At 43.7% G+C, this 19,322-nt stretch overlaps 1 protein-coding gene across 1 annotated transcript; it reads left to right on the forward strand.

Annotated features, from left to right (window-relative positions):
* Nucleotides 1-5,384: 5,384 nt before the first annotated feature.
* On the forward strand, nt 5,385-18,665 carry MGST2 (microsomal glutathione S-transferase 2). Its single transcript, XM_054201946.1, has 5 exons — nt 5,385-5,484; nt 10,502-10,601; nt 11,792-11,862; nt 13,723-13,804; nt 16,630-18,665. The coding sequence occupies exons 1-5, from the start codon at nt 5,427-5,429 to the stop codon at nt 16,760-16,762; spliced, it is 444 nt and encodes a 147-aa protein (XP_054057921.1). The 5' UTR covers nt 5,385-5,426; the 3' UTR covers nt 16,763-18,665.
* Nucleotides 18,666-19,322: the final 657 nt, after the last annotated feature.

The raw sequence follows: 19,322 nt of genomic DNA on the forward strand, positions 1-19,322 counted from the left end.
CCTGCCAGGTGGGAGGAGGGTGCAGTCTGGAATTCAAAGTACAAGGGTGGCAGCCAGGTACCCGCTCTGGTTCCTGTCTCTGCCATTAACCTCCTCTGTTAGCACGGCCAAGTCACACAGGACTTTCAAGGGAATCTCAGGGAATCAGGCATACCAGCTGATAGAAATTTGGGAGCAGCTGAATGCATAACTAGAGCAGGCACCTTGGAAAAATGTCAGTTTTTCTATTATAGCAATGACTGGGGCTGCTACATTCCCCCGCTAGCTGGATTCAGGCAAGCATCACTCTGACACCAAGAGCCAACATTTACCTCTGAAAAGTCGAAGAAGCAGACAATAAATAACGGTACACAGTTGTGAGTGTCTGTAAGGCAAGCCGCGCTGAAGATCTGGCCAGGCTGGAGGGCCTGGCTCGTCAGCTACCTGAGCGAATGCTCAAATCTGCCTTATCGCCTAAAGGCATCGGATAAGGCTGAACATGAGCACAATTTACCTCCTACTTCCTAAGCACAGCTGATTTCCACAAAGATGAAATTGAACTTCCTTCTGTATGGATGAAAAGACTCCCTTGAGCTGAAGCACTTCACCTAATTAGAACCGCTCTTTGTCCAAGGTTAGCAAGTTAAAAAATAGCAAGTGCTCCATTGTCACAAATCTGCTAGGTGTTGTGAACGGAGACAAGAGATAGACAAGCAACATGTCTTCAAATCTCTTGCTGAATCTCCATTAATCCCTCGCATTCCAGATATCAGAGCAGTCACGCTGGCCTGGGGATCTGCTTCCCGTTGGTCAATAGCAACAGGAAAATCTTTAAACCTCCTTTTGATCCAGACATAAGTTGTGCAGGATCTGCATCTCACAGACCAGCCCTCAGTTCTCCCAAGACTGCCTGCTGCAAACCGGAGATACCGGTACGCAGAGCCGGCGGGACTGCGCGATGCTGGAAGTATTCGAACGTCTGGAAGCACTGCTGCCTCCCAGCTCCCATCACTTATTAATGAGCTGTTATTCATTGCTGAAATGCTGCCAATTTGTATTATACAGGCAGGCAGGCAAGATGATGATATAGGTCCACAGCAGCTTTAGCCTGTGAGTGAGGCACAGAGCATAAGCCACACTGATTTCCATAGGGTGAAGAATTTGGGAGAGTTGCTTCTCATCTTCAGGCATCTAATCACACTCACTGACAAGAGAAATGTGACTTTGCCTAACTCTCTCCTCAGACATTATGTGACTGCAAGGCCTACCATATCCCATCTTCAGGTTAGTAGCTTTTGCAGCGTACAGCGAATCTCTTGCAAGGAAAGTCAAAGGAAAGAATGGGAAATAGATTTGTACGCCGCACTTCCTCCTCCTTTCCAGATGAATGGGAGAGGCAGGGTTTGCAGAATTCCCTTCTTGTGTTAGGCTGTACCTCTTCTCTGGAGATTTACTGCTTCTCCCAGGAACACTCAGGTTAGGAGGAATCATAGAATGGTTTAGGTTGGAAGGGACCTTAAAGATCATTTAGTTCCAACCCCCCTGCCATGGGCAGGGACACCTCCCACTAGACCAGGCTGCTCAAAGCCCCATCCAGCCTGGCCTTGGACACCTCCAGGGATGGGGCATCCAACAACTTCTCTGAGCAAAGAGATCTGAGACATGGGAGGTGAGGAATATTCAGCCTCTACCCAGTTGTATGCCCCAGGTATTCCCTGACCACCACAGACACACAGCTTTTATACATGGCAGTGCAGATGTGCTTGTGTGTGCACCATTTTCCCAAATAGGTTCTGATAATCTCTCCCAAGCCATTGCACTTCTGAGCTCCTCAGAGCTGAGAATAGGTGAAGATATTTTAAGAAAAAAAAAAACATGTTTTTTTTAAAAGAAAAGCACCATTTTAACAAAAAACAACCCCACACTGTAATTACATGTAGGTACTTTTTATAATAATCTAGACTCCTCTTTTTGCTGCTACTTTGAAAGCCTGCTGTGATTACAATGGGATATTATGCAAGATTGGCACAGTTTATGCTTTATAAACATATGTAAAAATATATTATTCTCTACCGCAATCCAGAATTGCATCCCAGATATGTTCCTGCAATGTCCAAAGCGAAAAAATGTAATGATACCCAAAGGCCATAAGGAAATCCAAGAGGCATGCAGGCATGTGGGAATTTATGTGCATATAGCAACTCACATTAACACTGATGGGAGTTAAAGCACATCAATCTTTTGTACAGCCAGATGAGAGCACCATGAACCAATTCTATCCTGACCTATATCCAGTATTGATGGAGGTGACATTAGGCTGCAGAAGGTGCAGATCGGAGAAAAATCTGAACCTCTGGCTACTACTCTGTTTAATCCTTTTTAATGTGCCCTGCCACCGCCAGCAAAAATAATTTGATCTCATGCCACCAGTGTCCAGACGATGGGGATAGAAAATGAGGATCTGTTTTATTATTGGGTAACACTGCCACAAAGCAGGGCTCTCTGAACAACCAGACCTTAAAGTGAACGGAATAAAATGGACTTTCCATTCTTCCTCTGAGGCTCCATGCAAAGTATCTATGCAACAACAGCAGACATGGGTTACAACTGTTATTTAGGAGGTAAAAACAGGAACATTTGAAGGAGTAAACATATTTTATGCCTCTTTCACCTGTTTCATAGTTCTGATAAATTTAAAGCCTGACCCAATGCCACACAGGCCCATGTTCTTTGCAATATATTGTTGAAAAGCTGAGTAAATTAGTAAACCGCAGAGCTCACTGCCATTACTGCTGTAGCTAAACTGTTGTTGATACATGAGCTAGCCTCATACATTGTAATAGTCTTGATTTACCCTATAAATGTTTCCGGTGAAATATATGAGAGTTCAGATGTGTTTTCCCTTCCAGCCACAGGAGCCTCTCTGTTCTTCAGCACCTGTCTTCTAGAAGGTGTTTAAAACTAAATGATGCTGCACCACCAGTTGTATCTGGCCTTCAAGAAGTTATACCCCAGCGTAGACTGAACACTGCCCTTTGCAAAGCTGTTTTCAGCTCCTTCAGAGACAAAAACTGAGCAGCTTTGACAGTGTAACTCTATTAAAAGAGCTTATTTGATCAGTCTGGTTTCACACTTAAAATGCTTTTGGTCTCACTACCCCAACTGTCCGCTCTCTGTGACATCAGCGCTGCCACCCTGCTGGGGTTTGCCTTCGCTGCTGGTCAATGGGAGCTCCTCTACAGAGAGAAGAGCCAGCGTCTTTGGGAAGGTCTGCCAGGGGCAGACAGGTCAGCAAGAGGCAGGACTACTAATTTGCCTTAAATCCTGGGGTACACAGACGCCCAGCTCCAACACACAGCTGCTGCACGAAACCAGCAAGTCCCATCCCTACCCAATGCCTCAGTTTCCACTGCTGCAAATCACAGTTAGAGAAACTTGTTTTCCCCATAGAGCACACATACAAAGTATGGCGCAGCAATAAAATACCACTGTTTCCAAATGGGAAGGACTTGCACCTGGTAAGATACCACCACTATCTCTGACCTCACATTAACATTTCACTGCTCAGAGCCTCTGTTCTTGCTTTGGAGACGGCTTTGGACAGCTGCAGAAAACACATGCATTTGCAGCAGCAGAGATAGGCAAAGCACATATGAAACACATGCAAGTGAAGGAAATGCAAAATCGTATTACATTCATCAGGAGAAAGCTGAGAAATCAGCCACAGACAAGCTGTCAGAATGTCCTGACATAACTGGAGAAACCTCTTGGTCGATCCTGGCATCTACTTATATCTTGGGGCTTATACACATCGTAAAACTCTGGGCATGTGAGGTACTACTGTATTTCCACCATCATAAATAAACCCAGCCTTGTTTTGTGTATGAGCCGACTTTCTATTCTGGGTTACACAGGGAGGAAGCATAACATGGGCTGTGGAATACGTATGACTAAAAGGATTATAAATCTATAGGCAACTACAAACTCTCTGCTACCAGTGGACAGTGAACAGAGTTTTAAGCAGACTCTAGCTCAGCCATAATAGACACGTAACTTACAATATTTCTGTGGATTTACCCCCCTGCCCTAAATTGTATTCCTGCCTGCTTTTAAGTCAATCTTTCCTTGATTTTCCATGTCCATTGCTATTTTGAAGTTCATATCCTTTGAATAAAGTCAGAAAAAAACCCAGAACTTCAATGTCAGCTGGCCCTAAAATGTTTAGCCCTTGTGGTTTTTACTTTTCAAATGACCGGCTCTGTTAGAATTTTCCTTCACTTCCCTATATCAGGAGGGTAGCAATGCATGGAACACTTCTGAGCCAGCCCGTAAAAACATAGAGAGACTGTGTGGTCAGAGAGCCAACCCATACTACAACAAGAACCGCAATTAAAGTGCATAAATCAGCAATCAAAGAGTTACTAAGCACAAACATCCAACTACTGTTATTACAGTATATCTAACTCTTCCAGTCTTTAGAAAGAACAATATACTGAAGTAATACCCAAGAAATAACCTTTTAAGTTTTCGCAAGGTAAAATAACAGATTTTAAAGTCCTTTTTATGTTCACCTTTAAAATTAGCAAATTTGACTAAAGTTAATGAAATATCCCCACTTTAACATCAGCTGGAGGCAAAGTGGATAGATAATCCTGAAGTCACAACAAACATTACACTGGTTTTGTTCCAGCGGTCTTATGGGATCATAAAGGCTAATGACGTTAAGCTTCCTGTTAGTTAGCTGATGAAAAAATGTTCCTTGAGAGAATCTCTCCCAGTTTCAGGACTAGGCATAAGCTATAGGACGTGTACTCCAGGCAGTACAAGGAGGAGAGATATTTCTTTCTTTCTTTCTTTCTTAGTTGTTTTACCCTTTGAACTATCCTGAACAATTCCTTTCTGCATGCCGACTGCTTGTAAAGTGGCTGTCATGTTACCCATCAGAGCCTAAGCTGTACATGTTGGGCAAAACCCATAAAAATTAAGCGTAGGGACAATACAAAGCTCCGGTCTCCCCTCGCATCTCCTGCACCTGCTGCTTTCGAGTGGCACCGCTCGTGATGGACGCAGACCTCGCCGCGCTAGACCCCGTACAAACACAGAACAAAAAGTCTTCGCCCCCAAAGACATTGCAACTGAAATCTAAGGCATAAAAGAACAGCTGAATCCACAGAGGCAGGCAAGGCTGGTTTTGTTCTCTCTGCGCTTTCACACAGGCGAGAGGCAGGCAGGGCTGGCTGACTGTATTTGAACTTTTTCAGGAATGAAAAACGGCCATAATTTTGCGCTCTTGTTTTAAAAAGTTTGGCTGTTTTATTTCCAGGGCAGACCTTTGTTGCAATGCTGAAAAGCACTACAATTCTCCCACCTGGTGTTTTTCCTTATTGCTCACTCAAGCTCTCTCTCCTATACACACATCCTGCTCGCACACGGAAGCTGCTGGGAACATGGCTGGTGATTTAATTTTGCTTGCGGCTGTCTCTCTTCTTTCCGCCTTCCAGCAATGTAAGATCTGGGGGGGTTGCATGGCTGGGGCTTGGGGAGGTTTCCACCGGTTCTGAAGTACTGGAAATTATTTTATGATAAACTGGCTGCTCTGTAACTTTAATTTCTGAGAATTCCTAAGGTTTTTCTCACCGGAACACTGTTTACCCTCCCTGTAGTCTGACAGGGGGTTGGCTCAGTGGGACAGATTACTTTTCCCTGTGGGAGAAACTAGTTTGTTTTCAATTCTATTTTGTTTGCTGACTTCCTGGAATCATACTATAGTGAGAGCTTGTAACTAGCTGTAAAGTTACCCTAAAGCCACATCGTGTCTTGCTTTCGATTCTTATTTAGGCACCTATACAATTGAAAACCTCAAAAGTGAGAGTAAATTGTGAAATCAAACACTAATGCTGGACTGAAAGCACTGAAAAAACTGTTTTGTGAAATAGAGATATATACTGAGTATCTGAAATGAAAGAAGAAAACAAACCTTTACACCAGGCAGTAATAATATGAGAGATTCCATATTACATCCTCATCATTACGTTTCTTTAAGATCTAAATGGATTTCTTTTATCCCCTGCTGATATGGCTCTGAGAATCAAGGACTAGGGAAGGAAGTGGGCAAGTCTGAGATGCTCCTTTTGCTGTGTATTGGTCTAAAAACTGCAGTGTTATTTTTAATGCTTGTCATTATTTTCTTTGAAATATATTGATTCAGATAGTTGTGATACATTTTGAAGGCATTTGTGCTATACTAGCATGAGACTAAGAGCAAGTTAAAAATAATTATTTTGCCTTATTTTCAAAATCTATAGCACTGCCAACTTATCTGGCAACCTGTCTACGTGGCCTGATTGTTTGTTTATTTGTTCTCAAAGCCTCAACTACTGAAATAACATTCGTATCCAGCAGAAAAAAGGCTTGAGAATGTGACCCTTCCAGGTTATAAAAAGCCCAACACAACGGCAGGCAAATAAAAAGCCCATAAAATTTGCATTCTCTTTTTCTGTCATCAGACCAGCTACAACATACCCCTGTGATCTTCAGGGTATGATCACATACATTTCTATCTGGCGGCAATATTTCCCATTGACTTCTGTGAAAGTTCAATTTGCCTGCCTTGATTTTTAAGGTAGAAGTGTGAAGGAATAAAAACCAAACAAACATCTGGAAAAGTACTGCAGTTTGAAAACTCAAGGAATTGTACAGATTCTGGAACCATGAAGGGAGGGGGAAAATACCTATGTTCTTCCTTGTGATGGTAAATCCATATTACTTAATCATAGTTAAGATCACAGCAGAGAAAAGAAAACCTGGGTTTTAATTTACACCGGCAGCCTGACATCAAGCCCAAAGAGAGACGCATGTAAGAATCTGATCTGCTGATCTGATTTAAATCATTGCAGCTTGGCTTACTTTCAGCATGCTTTCTAGCATGGCTAAACCAACACAGATTCATTTATGGGAGTGCAAATGAATGTCGTGAAACCGGCACCATAAGCGTGTGTTATAACCAGTTCATGCAAGAGGAGTAGCCCAGCATGTGACCGCTTGCCGTGGTCAAAATACAACATACACAGCACTCGGGGCTCTGTTTTTTCTGCTGAGCCTCCGGTTCTGAGTTAGGAAGGTGCTAATGGGCAATATGACCTCCCTGAAGCAGTGCTGGAAGTCAGGTTTTGCTTAGCAATCACCAGAGGTACCAGATTCAGTGTCTCAGAACCATGAGGTATTCAAAGAATCAGGTCAGTAGAAGATTAAGCTGTGCAAGAAATGCTCTAGGGTAGAAAGAAAGAGCAGAAACAATGCAAGAAGTGGTTTCCAGTCAAGAATCCAGTTTTAAGCAGCTAAGATTTGCTTGAGAGATTAGGGCTTTGTAGGCTGATGGGAAAACAAGGGAATCCAATGAAAGGACAGAATGAATCCCAGTCATTGACACAGGAGAGAACAGGGAGGACTGGGGTCCCACTATATTGAGGCATCTCTCTGAACTAGCCACCTTTCAAAATCACTCTTAGTAATTCCAGGACCCAGCAAGACATTGTTAAAAAGTATTTGATTTTTTTTTTTTTTTAAATGTTGTAAGCCATGCAAATTAACATACACTATCATACACTGCGATACAGGTAACAGCTTCTCTACAGGCTTTTTAACACATAAAAAACGTTTGAGAGTAATGTTCCTTGAAAGCCTGCTTTGTCCCATATTTTCAGAGTAAAGACATTAACTCAGTAACCATAAATGCCACCTGAAGATGAAAGAAAAAAAAAAAAGCAAACAAAGGCAAGTCAAGCATACTTTGTAACTACCTCAGTCATGTAATTTAGCCTGCTAGAACTGAACAACTTGATACAGGGGGAAGAAAAGGCTGTGAAAATCTTTCCTTGCTCCTGCTGCAATGCTTTCTGGAGTCCTCACGACAGCAGCTCCAGTGGGTGGGGCAGAAGAGCTCTCCCATTGCTTTCTTGTTTACTTTAGCCCTTGTTAAACCATAATCACAAAGCTTAAATTTGGAGTTACATCGCTATTTTCCATTCACCAGAAAGGAACTAAAAGGCGAGTCCTATGCAGTTAGCAAAAAATACAGTAATTATTCCTCTCCTGAGCTCTTTTCAAGTCCCTGGTTGATACCTGTCTTGTTCTGCACACCGGGCTCACCTGTTCTTTTTAAGGTGATAGATGTGACTAGTTCTCCCATTACACAGTGCCACAGCTTGGGTTTCATTGGCATATAAAAGCCCACTTGGCCCTAATGGTAGCAAAGTTCCCATCAGTCACAGCAGAAGCCACTAAAGTAGTGGACTTTGCGATGGTCAGCTGTACTGTCATACTATCACAACCTGTTTCTGCATAGGGTTAGCCAGAGTCTCCCGTGTGCAAATCTCTGCCCCCCAGACTAGAGTCTTGCTGACCAAGCTATACCAAGGGCAAATCACATTGCAGCTGAGGCCAGGGTTATACCATGGCCTTGACAATTTGCTTTGGTTAATTGTACTGAACAAACAAGAACGATTTGGCCCCTACAGGGCCGTAATCTTCTTACTTCCCCCAGTAAGTTTATTTTGTCCAGCATCCATTCAAGGCCTTTTTTTTTTTTTTTTTTTCCAACTGATTTGGGTGCAATGAGCCACCTTGGCTTGCCTTAGTTCCTCAGTAGAAAAAACCTGGTCCCAGACTGACTGTAAGCATTGAATGGCTCAGTATGGCCAGAAAACAAGGAACGCATTGCTGGCTAAAAATGCCATTGCACACAACACTATGGATCACCTACCATTTTGACTAATACGCCAGGCAGGACTTGCCAGCATATAGTATTTGTCATTAAAAAAATAGATCATTTTGGGGCTGACAGAAGTTAAAAAGCAACTTTTCAGTTAAGTTTTCTGGGAAAATATTTATCAGAGGTAATTCTTGTGCTTCCACAAGTTTCAGTCTCCCTGAAGCATGTTCCCTAAACCTTCCCCACGACCATTCTTCTCTTCTGAAAGGGCTGCAAGGTGGCAAATAATGGATGAATCACCAGGCATGACAAGAGATGTGTGGTGGGAGTGGAGGAGGTCTTGCTGGATGCAAATACAATGAAAGGTCCTGTAAACCCACCTTACAGAGAGAGATATCTGAGATGGTCTGACTAGTCTCTGGAGAGAAAGGTTAAGAGGTCACTTGAACACAGACCGTAATTTCTTATATGGGGAGAAGACAGATGGGAAAATGCTTTTTTGGGAAGAGGCTTTGGCCACAAGGCTTAGCCATAAGAGGTGCACAGGGCAGCACCGCTGATATCTCTAGCTGTGTTTTAATGGCACTGCTCCCAGAAGGGAGGACAGCAGGTATGCTCTATGCACCTTAGACAGGTCTTTTTAGTGAACTCAGGTGGGTGCCTGGTTTCTGGATCCAGGTAAAGTTTAGGTACAAGGTAGGTAGCGAGCTTCTCGTACATGGCGGCTATGACACAGCCAGAAAAATAACTCCAAGTACACAGAGAGCTTTAAAGTCAAACAGGGTGATGCCCAGTAGCTCTGCTGCATGCAGAAAATTGCTGTCTGTGTATTGCCTTTTGTCCTTGCGAGCCTCTGTTTAACTTTTAGGGGGAGACTTCTGCAATGAGGACATCAGTAAAATAAGGCATACATATATGCATCAGAAGTAATCCTGGAAATACAGGTCAGAAGGACAGAGACAGAGTTTGACTGGTTTGGGGTTTTTTGGTAGGTAACTGATATTTAGTGACTGTACAGCAAGTAATCTGTCTTCTTCATGGCACTGCATCTGTTGTAAAAAATGCTTTTTACAAGACAGGTAAGTACTATCAGCTCCAATCAGTGGAGGTAGAAACACCCTAGGTCTTCCAACAGGTAGCTCTCAGTGCTCTCCAGCAGATGAAGTGGAGAGCAGGGAAAGGCCACAGCCTCCCCAGTTGCAGCTCTCTGCTCTTTCCAACGCGCTGGTTTTCGAGAGGCTGAGACAATAACAGATGGAAAAGCAGGCACTAGAAGATATGGGTAAATCTTCTATGGGTAAATCGCTTTAAAAATGTGGCGACCGGATTTTTGTTTCCAAAGATTGTAATGCTGCCCCATACTTCAAAGCGTCACACCTCTTAGTGTCACTAAAACAAAATGACCACACACTATTCAAGTGAGTGGGGAAGTGACTTCCATCAGCGCAGTGTGGTTACTGAGATCCTGCTAAGGCAGCAGGCTGCCACTGTAGAATGACTTAGACTGTGCAGTTCTAGGATTCAGATGAGGTGGAAGGATATTTAAGTCAGAGCTAGTGTAGCAAACACAAAAAGAGAATGAATATACTTCTGAAATAGCAATTTTTCCCCTTCCTCACAAGTGTCACTCTTGAGGAGGAGATCTAAACTTTCGGAGGGAAAAACTAGTTTATCTAACATTGGTCTCTCTGTGTCAAATGAAATGGAAACCGCTGAAGAATAATGATCTCTATTTAAAAAATTACCGATGTGTTACGGACGCAACTGAGCCAGGGAACTGTGTAATTTGTGAGCCCTTATTTTTGCTTACAGGTCATTTTGCTTGGCTGGTGGGGAAATCGAGAATGAAGCACAAGGTCATGCCCCCAGCTGTCACCGGAGCTCCAGAATTTGACAGAACATTTCGTGCACAGTAAGTCCAAGATCATTAAGAAGGTGGCAATGAATAACAATTCAGTCCGGAAGAGAAGCAAAAACATTATCTTAAAATGTTACCTTTTCTTTGCATCCTTTGCTCAAAAAAACCCAGAAAAATAACTAACGGATCGCTTTTCAAATGGTTCAGCTATTATTTTAATGATAGTGGGGTAAGTTCATCTCATTTAAAACAGTCACTGCTCAAATTCTGATCAAACTAGGCAATCAGATTACACAAACCTAAGTAGGGGCTGAGAGGTAATTGACTGTAACTTAGAGAATTCAGATGTTCTGGATCTAGCAGGCTGTGCTGTCAGTTCTTGAGCTGTGGTTCACACCAAACACATGGAAGACAAGCACAGAAAACCTCTGTCTTCACAGTGGGTAACAGTGGAATAACCTAAGAAGGCAGCATTTTCCTAAAGGGCTTCAGTTTGTGATTAGCTAATGACCGTATGCAAAAGCATTTATATTTATTTCAAACAATCCCATCTGCTGTAACTGTAGTTGTAGTGGATAACAATAACGAGACATAGAATATATTAGCCAACGTATTAGATAACAAAATATGTTAGATATAAAAGGTTGCCTAATTCATTAAAAAGTAATTTATTCAGAACAACCAAGGAAAGATATCCCAACAAAATATTGGTGGGAAAACCGATGTCCACAAATAAAGATGTTATGGTCCTCACCATAAGAAGATCTGTCATGTGCTGTCTGTGCCTGATAGCACTTCATAAAGGCAGTTGGCCTCAGCAGAGCAATCCAAGATGCCTCTGCACAGCTCTGTGCTTCCTCTTGCAGTCCCAGGAATGCTGACCCACAAAACTTGGAGTATGGAGATAAGCGATTAACATCACATTCATGCGCTGGAATTCCTGCCTCTCTCTGCTGTACAGACACTTGATTTAGGATTATTTGTCCTATTTATATCCATGGAGTTGGGGTCCAGATCCTTGTCTAAGTTTAACTAACAGGCAAATGTCTGAAATAGTTTGTATTTGAGATTACAAAGAAGAGAATTTTTAGGAACACCAAATGCTGGCTTGACTGTGCTCCCACTGGATTCGATAGCATTAACTTTAGTGGCAACTAAATGAGGCCAAAGCCAATTCTCCTTGAAAATCTCACTCACAGTTCTTTCCTGTTCCAGACTAATGTTCTTTCAAATTTATTCTGCAGACAAAACTGTGTGGAGTTTTACCCAATATTCCTGACTGTTCTCTGGACTGCTGGATGGTTTTTTAATCAAGGTAAATACTTTTTGTTTTTATCTTGGCCTGAGAAGTTTAACTTTTTAAAACACTTTAGTTTTATCAGGAGGTAAACGACTGTATACATCTTTTCTCCTTCTTTTAATTGCATTACATTAGCATAGCCTTCCTAGAAGAATGCTCAGTGACACTCAAATCCCCACTTAGTCATGGCATTTCACATCGCCCTGACAGCTTTCACTTCTCTCTGCAAATCAAGGAGCCAGCACATGGCACGTTTATCATACACTCAGTGGATTTGCAGGGTGAATCATTCAGAAAAGCAGCTCCCAGATCCTTCCCACTAACAATTATTTGCACACTACGGGACAGTTCTCACAGGACATCAAGCATAGCTGTCATCTCCGGGGAGGAGGCAGCCCGAAAAGACTCAGGCCAGAGCACTCGTGCCCATGGCTGGACCCCTGGCTGATGGAGACGGAGCTCAAGCCAGCAAACCTTCGGGTTTTTACATCCCAGTTGAGTGACATCGCTGCTGGGCTATGACTCATTTGTTTGTTCTGGGACATAGCGCTGAGCGCTGAAGTGCAGTCATAACAGCGGCATCTCCAGCCATAGATACTGTACTGCAGGTGTGCGGCGGGGGCTCCTGAAAACCTATGGTGTTTTCTCAGGTGCCTAGCAGGGGGGCAGGTTTTGGCCAAACCTTCTGAACTCAGATGCCACAGAGCTTTCATACCTCTCACTCTGTTGGGTTTTCCAAGGTGGGTTTGTGATATCTCCTAATAGAGCCTAATTTTGCCATTCTGCTCTATTAACCCTTCCCCAGCTGATGTTTTAGAAGCATGACGTCTGTGGGCTTGAGAAAGGATAACTAGCTTGTGCCCAGTATACCTCTCCTTCCTGAATGACTAGGTTTCTTTTCGATTTTTTATATTTGCTCTGAAAGAGTAATTTTTCTGGAGGGGGCAGTCCCATCTCCACTGCAAATCCAATGTAAATCCAAAGTAACACCACCTAAGTCAACAAATTGTATACGAGATAGTACATGCGCTCATAGACAGATAATTGCATCGAGGAAAATCACAGTTGCTAACCAGCAACACAGGCACGCGCTGTCATATGTAAGAAAAGAAGGATTGTGTTAACCTCCTCTTTAAGTCATTTTTTCAGCTGAGCATCTCCCGTAGGTATGTTTACACGAGTTAATCCAGAACACAGCAAAAGCTGTCCTCTGTAGTACTCACTCGCACCGTTTGAAAGAACACAAAATTATCCAGCTTAGTCCTGGATAATACGACTGACCTACACACCCTGCTCCATCTATCAAATGGAGGTGACTTTATACTCTTCCCACAGGGAGGTCAGAAAGCTAACTTCACTACAGCTTTCTCTCATGTCCTTGGATAAAAGCTGCTATATAAATGCAAAGCAGGTTATTAACAACATAAATAAGATTCTCTTAACAAAACAAACACTCCCCTTTAGCATGAACTGCCATCACAATACAAAATGACAGGGCTGGGTCAAGCCACAGTGCTCCAACCCACTATCCTGTCTCTGGGATAACCACCAAACTGGGGCAGGGGAGAGGTACAGATTCACATTAGTTCTTGAGGTCTCATTTTCAGGGAATGTTTTTAGATTTTTTTGGAGAGTCCTGTGCCCACCCCCATCTGTAAACCCATATCAAGATCCTTCTGTAGTGGATGATTAAGAATACGTATATCTCCTTTGAATGATTCTTTCCCAAGATAGCTTCCCAGGGTATGGGTAGCTGTGAAAATCCCCAGACCTATACAACTAGAAAACTTAACTAAAGTTTCTGTCTGTGATCCTAATCTCTTAGTTTTCTAACTGTTTTGGGTTTTTTTGAGCTAATAATCTTTTCTTTCATAGAATCAGCTTCCTTTCTGGGTCTGCTGTACATGTTTGCCCGCTACAAGTACTTCCATGGTTACGTACAGTCTGTGAAAGGAAGGTAAGGAGTTACCAACTGAACTCAGGTTAAAAGCTCTAGGCTGTGGTCTGAAGCTGGGCTGAGAGCCAAGGACTGGCAGTGAAAAGTGACTATAATTGAATGCAACATGTGTAAAGTGTCAGCAGGAGGTCTGAAGCGGAAGCCCTCAGGGAAGAGGGCTGGCTGTTGCAGTAGAAGCCTAGGTTAAGACGTGAGCATGCTGCAGGTCACGAGAGAGAAGAGGGTTGATGCTCACCTTGTGGGTGCCTGCTTTGTACTGAGCATATTGGCAACCAGACTCGGAGAGCTCTGAAAACAGCAGCACGGTTCTGCAGATCAGGACTGCTGTGGGATGGGAGACTGCTCAGGCAAGGCTTGCACAGCGCCTGCCTGCCTGCTATTGTCATTTTTCCTCAGTTTGTCACGTTAAGACCTTTACTCTGGCCACAAAAAATGCAAGCAAATCTGGCCTTGTAGGCTGATGAACTTTCACCACAGACAAAAGAACACAGCTGCAGATAAGCATACGTTAATGAATGTTAAGTGCACACCATCTCATAACATGAATTCTGCTTCAACAAACATGCCCACCAGTAAAACACCCCTCCACTATAAACACTCAAACACACGGTTTGTTTCTTGTTTCGCTGAAGACACTGCACTACATTCTGTGTTCTGACCTAAGGCTCCTCTTCCAGCACACGTTATCAGTCATAAAAAGAAAATAGCATGATACATGCTTGTCATGAAATTAAAAAACTTAGGATGTATATTTCTAGAGGAAGACACAAAGCAATCAGAGTATTTTTGTAGTGAATAATCCTGCAGCAGCAAAAAGGCTGTACTACAGGGCTATTTCCCACAGCTTCTGTACCGATATTACCATTCTCCTTCACTACAGTCTACAACAGTCCTTTATCCTTTTTGGAAGAGCTGTTGCTTAAGAGAAGGGAGCGGCTAAGTTTTCTGGAACAAATATATGGAGATAATTTTATTTCTCCCAGTAAAAGATGCAATAATTCAAACAATGCAATGAACACCAACCAGAAGTCTAGCAACTATTAAGGAAGTTTGGGGAGCAAAACCATGGAAATGAATGAACAAGCAGAGCATAACGGACTTTTCTTTAATCAGCAAACTAAAAAGTCCTTTGTTTAAGAAATCTTTCCCATGCTTCACTTCAGTACTTTTAGACCAACTGATCCAGCCTCTCGAGGAAGCGAAGGAACAGTGGCTGGCTTTACTATTAGCAGAGCTTTACACTCTGGTGAGACTTGAATTTCTTTGCATTGAACAGAGGATGCCAAGACTCAGCCTGGCAGCCCTAGAAAATGGCTTTGCTCAGGCGGCTGCCTCTGCAGCCCAGCTGGTGCTCGCCTCCAGCTTTAGCTGGCAACAGGTCAGCACAAGGCAGGCATGCAGAACCCAGAACCTGGCCCCAAAACACACAACAAGCCTCCAGCAGGCCTAGTAGTGAGAGGGTCATTAGTCTTCACACTGAGTCTCAACCATCATCATTGACTACAGCCGTGCTAGTTATAAGGACAAACCTGGTCTGCGTGCTCAAAGAGCTGGTTATGACACATACTATTGTACTTGATGACATGAATTGCAGTTCAGATTTGCCAAGGCTGGATTTTTTAAGAATACAGCAGGAACATGCACCTTCTACTCAGTTTCTGTGCTGGAGAGGCTTTTGCAAGTGAGCTGTATCCTCCACCTGTCCCTCCAGCTGGCTCTGATAGATGCTTAAAGGGCTAAGTGAAAGACTTTTTTCCTGCTCTCCTGAAACTGAGAAAAATCTCATACTTCATTCACCATTTTCAAATCCGCATGTAGACGTGGCAGGCTACTTACATCAAGTCTTTAGGCACCAGTGAGATTCTGAGGCTCCCCACACTCCCAGCGGTGCCCAAGCACCCACCCTCCTTCAACCTCCGTGGGTATGGGGATAGCTGGCTATAAATTGAAGGCTGACAAGCCCCTCAGACCTCTCTCCAATGCTAACGTGATGGGATTCTCCAAAGAGACCTTTCGTTGCTTGGTGAATTGGTTGCCCAGCGCAACCTGAGCAGAGATCACATTTTCCCCACACCGTCCAACCCCCATTTATATACCAAGCATGACGTCTATGGTACGGAATATTCCATTGGCCATTCCATTGTGCTGTCTATGCTCTTTCCCAGCTTGTATGGGAAGATGAAAAAAGTCCTTGGCTAGTATAAACATCAGTTAGCAACAACTAAAACAATATGCATTATCGACATTCCTTTCACAGCAAATATGAAAACACAGCAACCACTAGAAAGTAAGTTTACTCTATCTCAGCTGAAACCAGGACAGTACCCTAATCACTGATTTTTTAGGATCAACACTCTCTTTCTGGTCAAAAAATCCATCTCCAAGTCAAGGTGATAACCAGACCTTGTAGCTCAGGGGAGAGTACCTGACCAACAGATGTGGATGTAAGAGACACGCACACCTCTCCCTCGGCCCCTACAGCTTCTTTCTCACACTCCTACACTTAGAGTTGCAGTGAGGTGCTCGAGCTTGTCTGTGGCTTTACCTATGGGTCTTCATGTCATGGGAAGAGCTAGCTTCATCCTGGAGCAAGTTCCTAACTTCCACACGAATATTTAGAAACACTGGGGGAGAGCTTTCCCTTGGAGAGGATATTGGGAATCTCTCTTCTCCCTAGCAAAAGTCATGTGTGGGAATGGTTTATTACCAAAACACTCCAAAGTAACCTTTCCGCAGTGGTCCTTTCTGACTCTACACACCTCTTCTTAACTGGTGTGGACAAGCAGTTTCACTTGTAACAGTATTTTTCTGCTTTCCACTTCTAGGTTAACAGGTTTTTATTTGAATCTGACAATTCTAACTTGCTTGATAACCCTGGGTGCAGCTGGGATCGTTAACAGCTTTCTGAATGAATACCTGGACTTCAGCATCATGAAGAAACTACGTAAATTGTTCTGAAGACTGTTTAAAAAAATAACGTGGATGCTTTCCCTGAACACCAAAAAGATAAGCTGCATGTAAATAAAGCATCAGAGCTCTCTACTAACAGCTTGTTGCAAGGTAAAATGCATGGTTTTTCAGAGCTGTTTACACTTTCTCCTTTCCCTACAGCCTTGAAAAAGAGTCAGTAAGACAGAATGTCATGTCACATCTGCATTTGCAATTAAATGTTCTGTTTTCCCACCCCATATCGTAAACCCTAAACAAATTACATAAAACTAAACCCATTAATTCGCTAAGTAACTTAGTTGCAACTGGCACTGCAAGCATCCGCCCATCTTACCCAATGTCCTTCAGCTTTGCCAACGCCTCTGTCGTCTTCCTTTGCTCCTCTTCATTTTCCCCAGTAGTGCCATCCGTGCTGCACAAACGTAAAAACACGCTTCGATGCAATTTGCCGCTGCAAGGTCCCAATTTTCCGAGTATACCCAATCCCACCACGGGAGCCTGTCTAAGCACATATGAAAATGCTGCTTTCTTCAGGAAAATGTTTCGAGCTACACTTGACCCGACGTTTCTGCAAAGGCCTTTTGATTTTGTACGCACGTTTACAGTTCAACACATGCTCAAACACCCTTCTTGTGGAAGTGGGGCCCTGCTGGAGGCAGATCCCAGTCCTCACACAAAGCCTCTGGAAGAGAAGCTGTACCCACAGTGTGGCACTTGCGAGAGGGAGAGCCAGCCCAGACAAAAAGAAGGCACAGATGCTCATCTAACAATTGGGTCTCCTGCATTGTCTCCCACCAAGGCACAGATGGCAGGGGTGTGGGAAAGACTAGACAAATGTCCCAGCATGGCCACGGCTCTGGGAATCATAAAACGACAATGAGAAGCAAACTGACTGTGAGAACAGTTATCTGCTAAAAGGGGGGGAAAAGTGGTAGCTTAGCACCGTCAGCTCCAAGTATCCTGATGGTCAATTTAAACTATGTAGAAGAACAGAGAAGCAAGGCCATGCCTGACTATTTTGGTAGCTCCTGATGATTCAAACTAGTTAGGCAATGCTGAATGTACCCACGCTAGAGCCAGCAGGCAGAAATTTTCCTTGCCATGCCTCTGAAGACATGATTTGGCCAAAAAATGCTGCATGTTTATATAATGAGCATGCTTATGGTCTTTCTAAACGTGTACTGAGGTTGATAACCTGACCACAGAAAATTGAGTGTTGGATCGGGTTCATAATAACCTTTCAGATGAAAAAGGTGGACACCTGTACAGAAGTTAGCTTGTGATTAAAAGGCACAACTTAGTGCCTGCAAGTGCCAAAGGCTGAAATAGCATTTGGAACAATAAAATGAAACAAGTGCAAAGGTGCGAGACTTGGGTCCAATAACGGCTGCTGAGTAGAAAAGGACAGATCGTGATGGTGAACGGGCTGGAGCTGCCACAGCTGTGGAAAGGGCAAGTCTCTGGCGCTTGCCTCCAGGGAGAAAGTACGACAGGGACAGATTTAACAACCACAGAAATCACCGGGAATTCTTCCACTAGCCCTTCCGTGGGCTGAAAGACAGACCATCCACCTACACACCCACCAGTGATGCCTTCAGACAGTAACGGGCAGCAGGAAGTGCTCCCACTGGAGTCAAAACCAAGACAAAGGTCCAAACTATGTAAGAGGCTTAAATACACACTAGGAAAGGCCCAAAGGGTCACTAACTGTGTTCAAATAGGCCTTTGCCTCTGAAATTATTCCATTCCAAGCTTACCTGCTGTAGTGGTCTGGCATATTTCTAGATAGCTATACATAGCTTCTCTTTCTGCTTCTTCTCCTTCCCCTCTTCTCCAGAAAGGAATAAACTGCTGTCGTACGGGGACAATTTCACATGCCAAAAAATGCAGGTGTGAGGCTGCCAAGCATCATCCAGCAGCGCAAAGCCAGAGAGCTAGGGTAGGGGATAAACACGGACCTCACGTTTGAGGAGCTGCACCAGCTAACAGGAGGGCAGAAGTAGGCCTAGAGCTGAGGATGCCACCTGTCTTCTGAGTCACTGCTTTTTCCTCAGTGAGCCAGGACAGATCAAAAAGCGTCAAAGACTGACTCATCTATAATTAAAAACAAAATGCACCTATAACGGATGGGTGCTGTCAGCGTCAGTATTTAGTGTAACTCCAGCAAGAACCACACCATTTCCTGCTGGCTGATGGAGGAGTCGGTGTCAGGCTGCACTTTCAGCTTACGCTGTGAGTTGATGCAAACGTTCTTCTGTCGGTCGCAATCAGAAACGATGATGGTCGCTGCTGCAGCTCCAAAGCCAGTCGGTACCTAGGGGCCTCTTGCTGAAAGCATCCTTTCTCAGCAAGCCCTCTCCAGCGCGTGCTGGGGAGTAGCTCTGACGAGTGCTCTGATCTGGGCCAGCCTCACTCCTTGTGCCCCATCATCCACATTTAGGATGGTAAAGGACTGGATTAAGAGACATTAACCTCACCTTAAAGGTTGTTTGTGGAGCCAAGCCACGCCGACATCCCAAACAGCAAGCTGTGCGGAGGTCCAATGTCTGATCCACGATGACTCCCCATT

Source organism: Rissa tridactyla, chromosome 5 (assembly GCF_028500815.1).
Source record: "Rissa tridactyla isolate bRisTri1 chromosome 5, bRisTri1.patW.cur.20221130, whole genome shotgun sequence".
Lineage (NCBI taxonomy): Eukaryota > Metazoa > Chordata > Aves > Charadriiformes > Laridae > Rissa > Rissa tridactyla.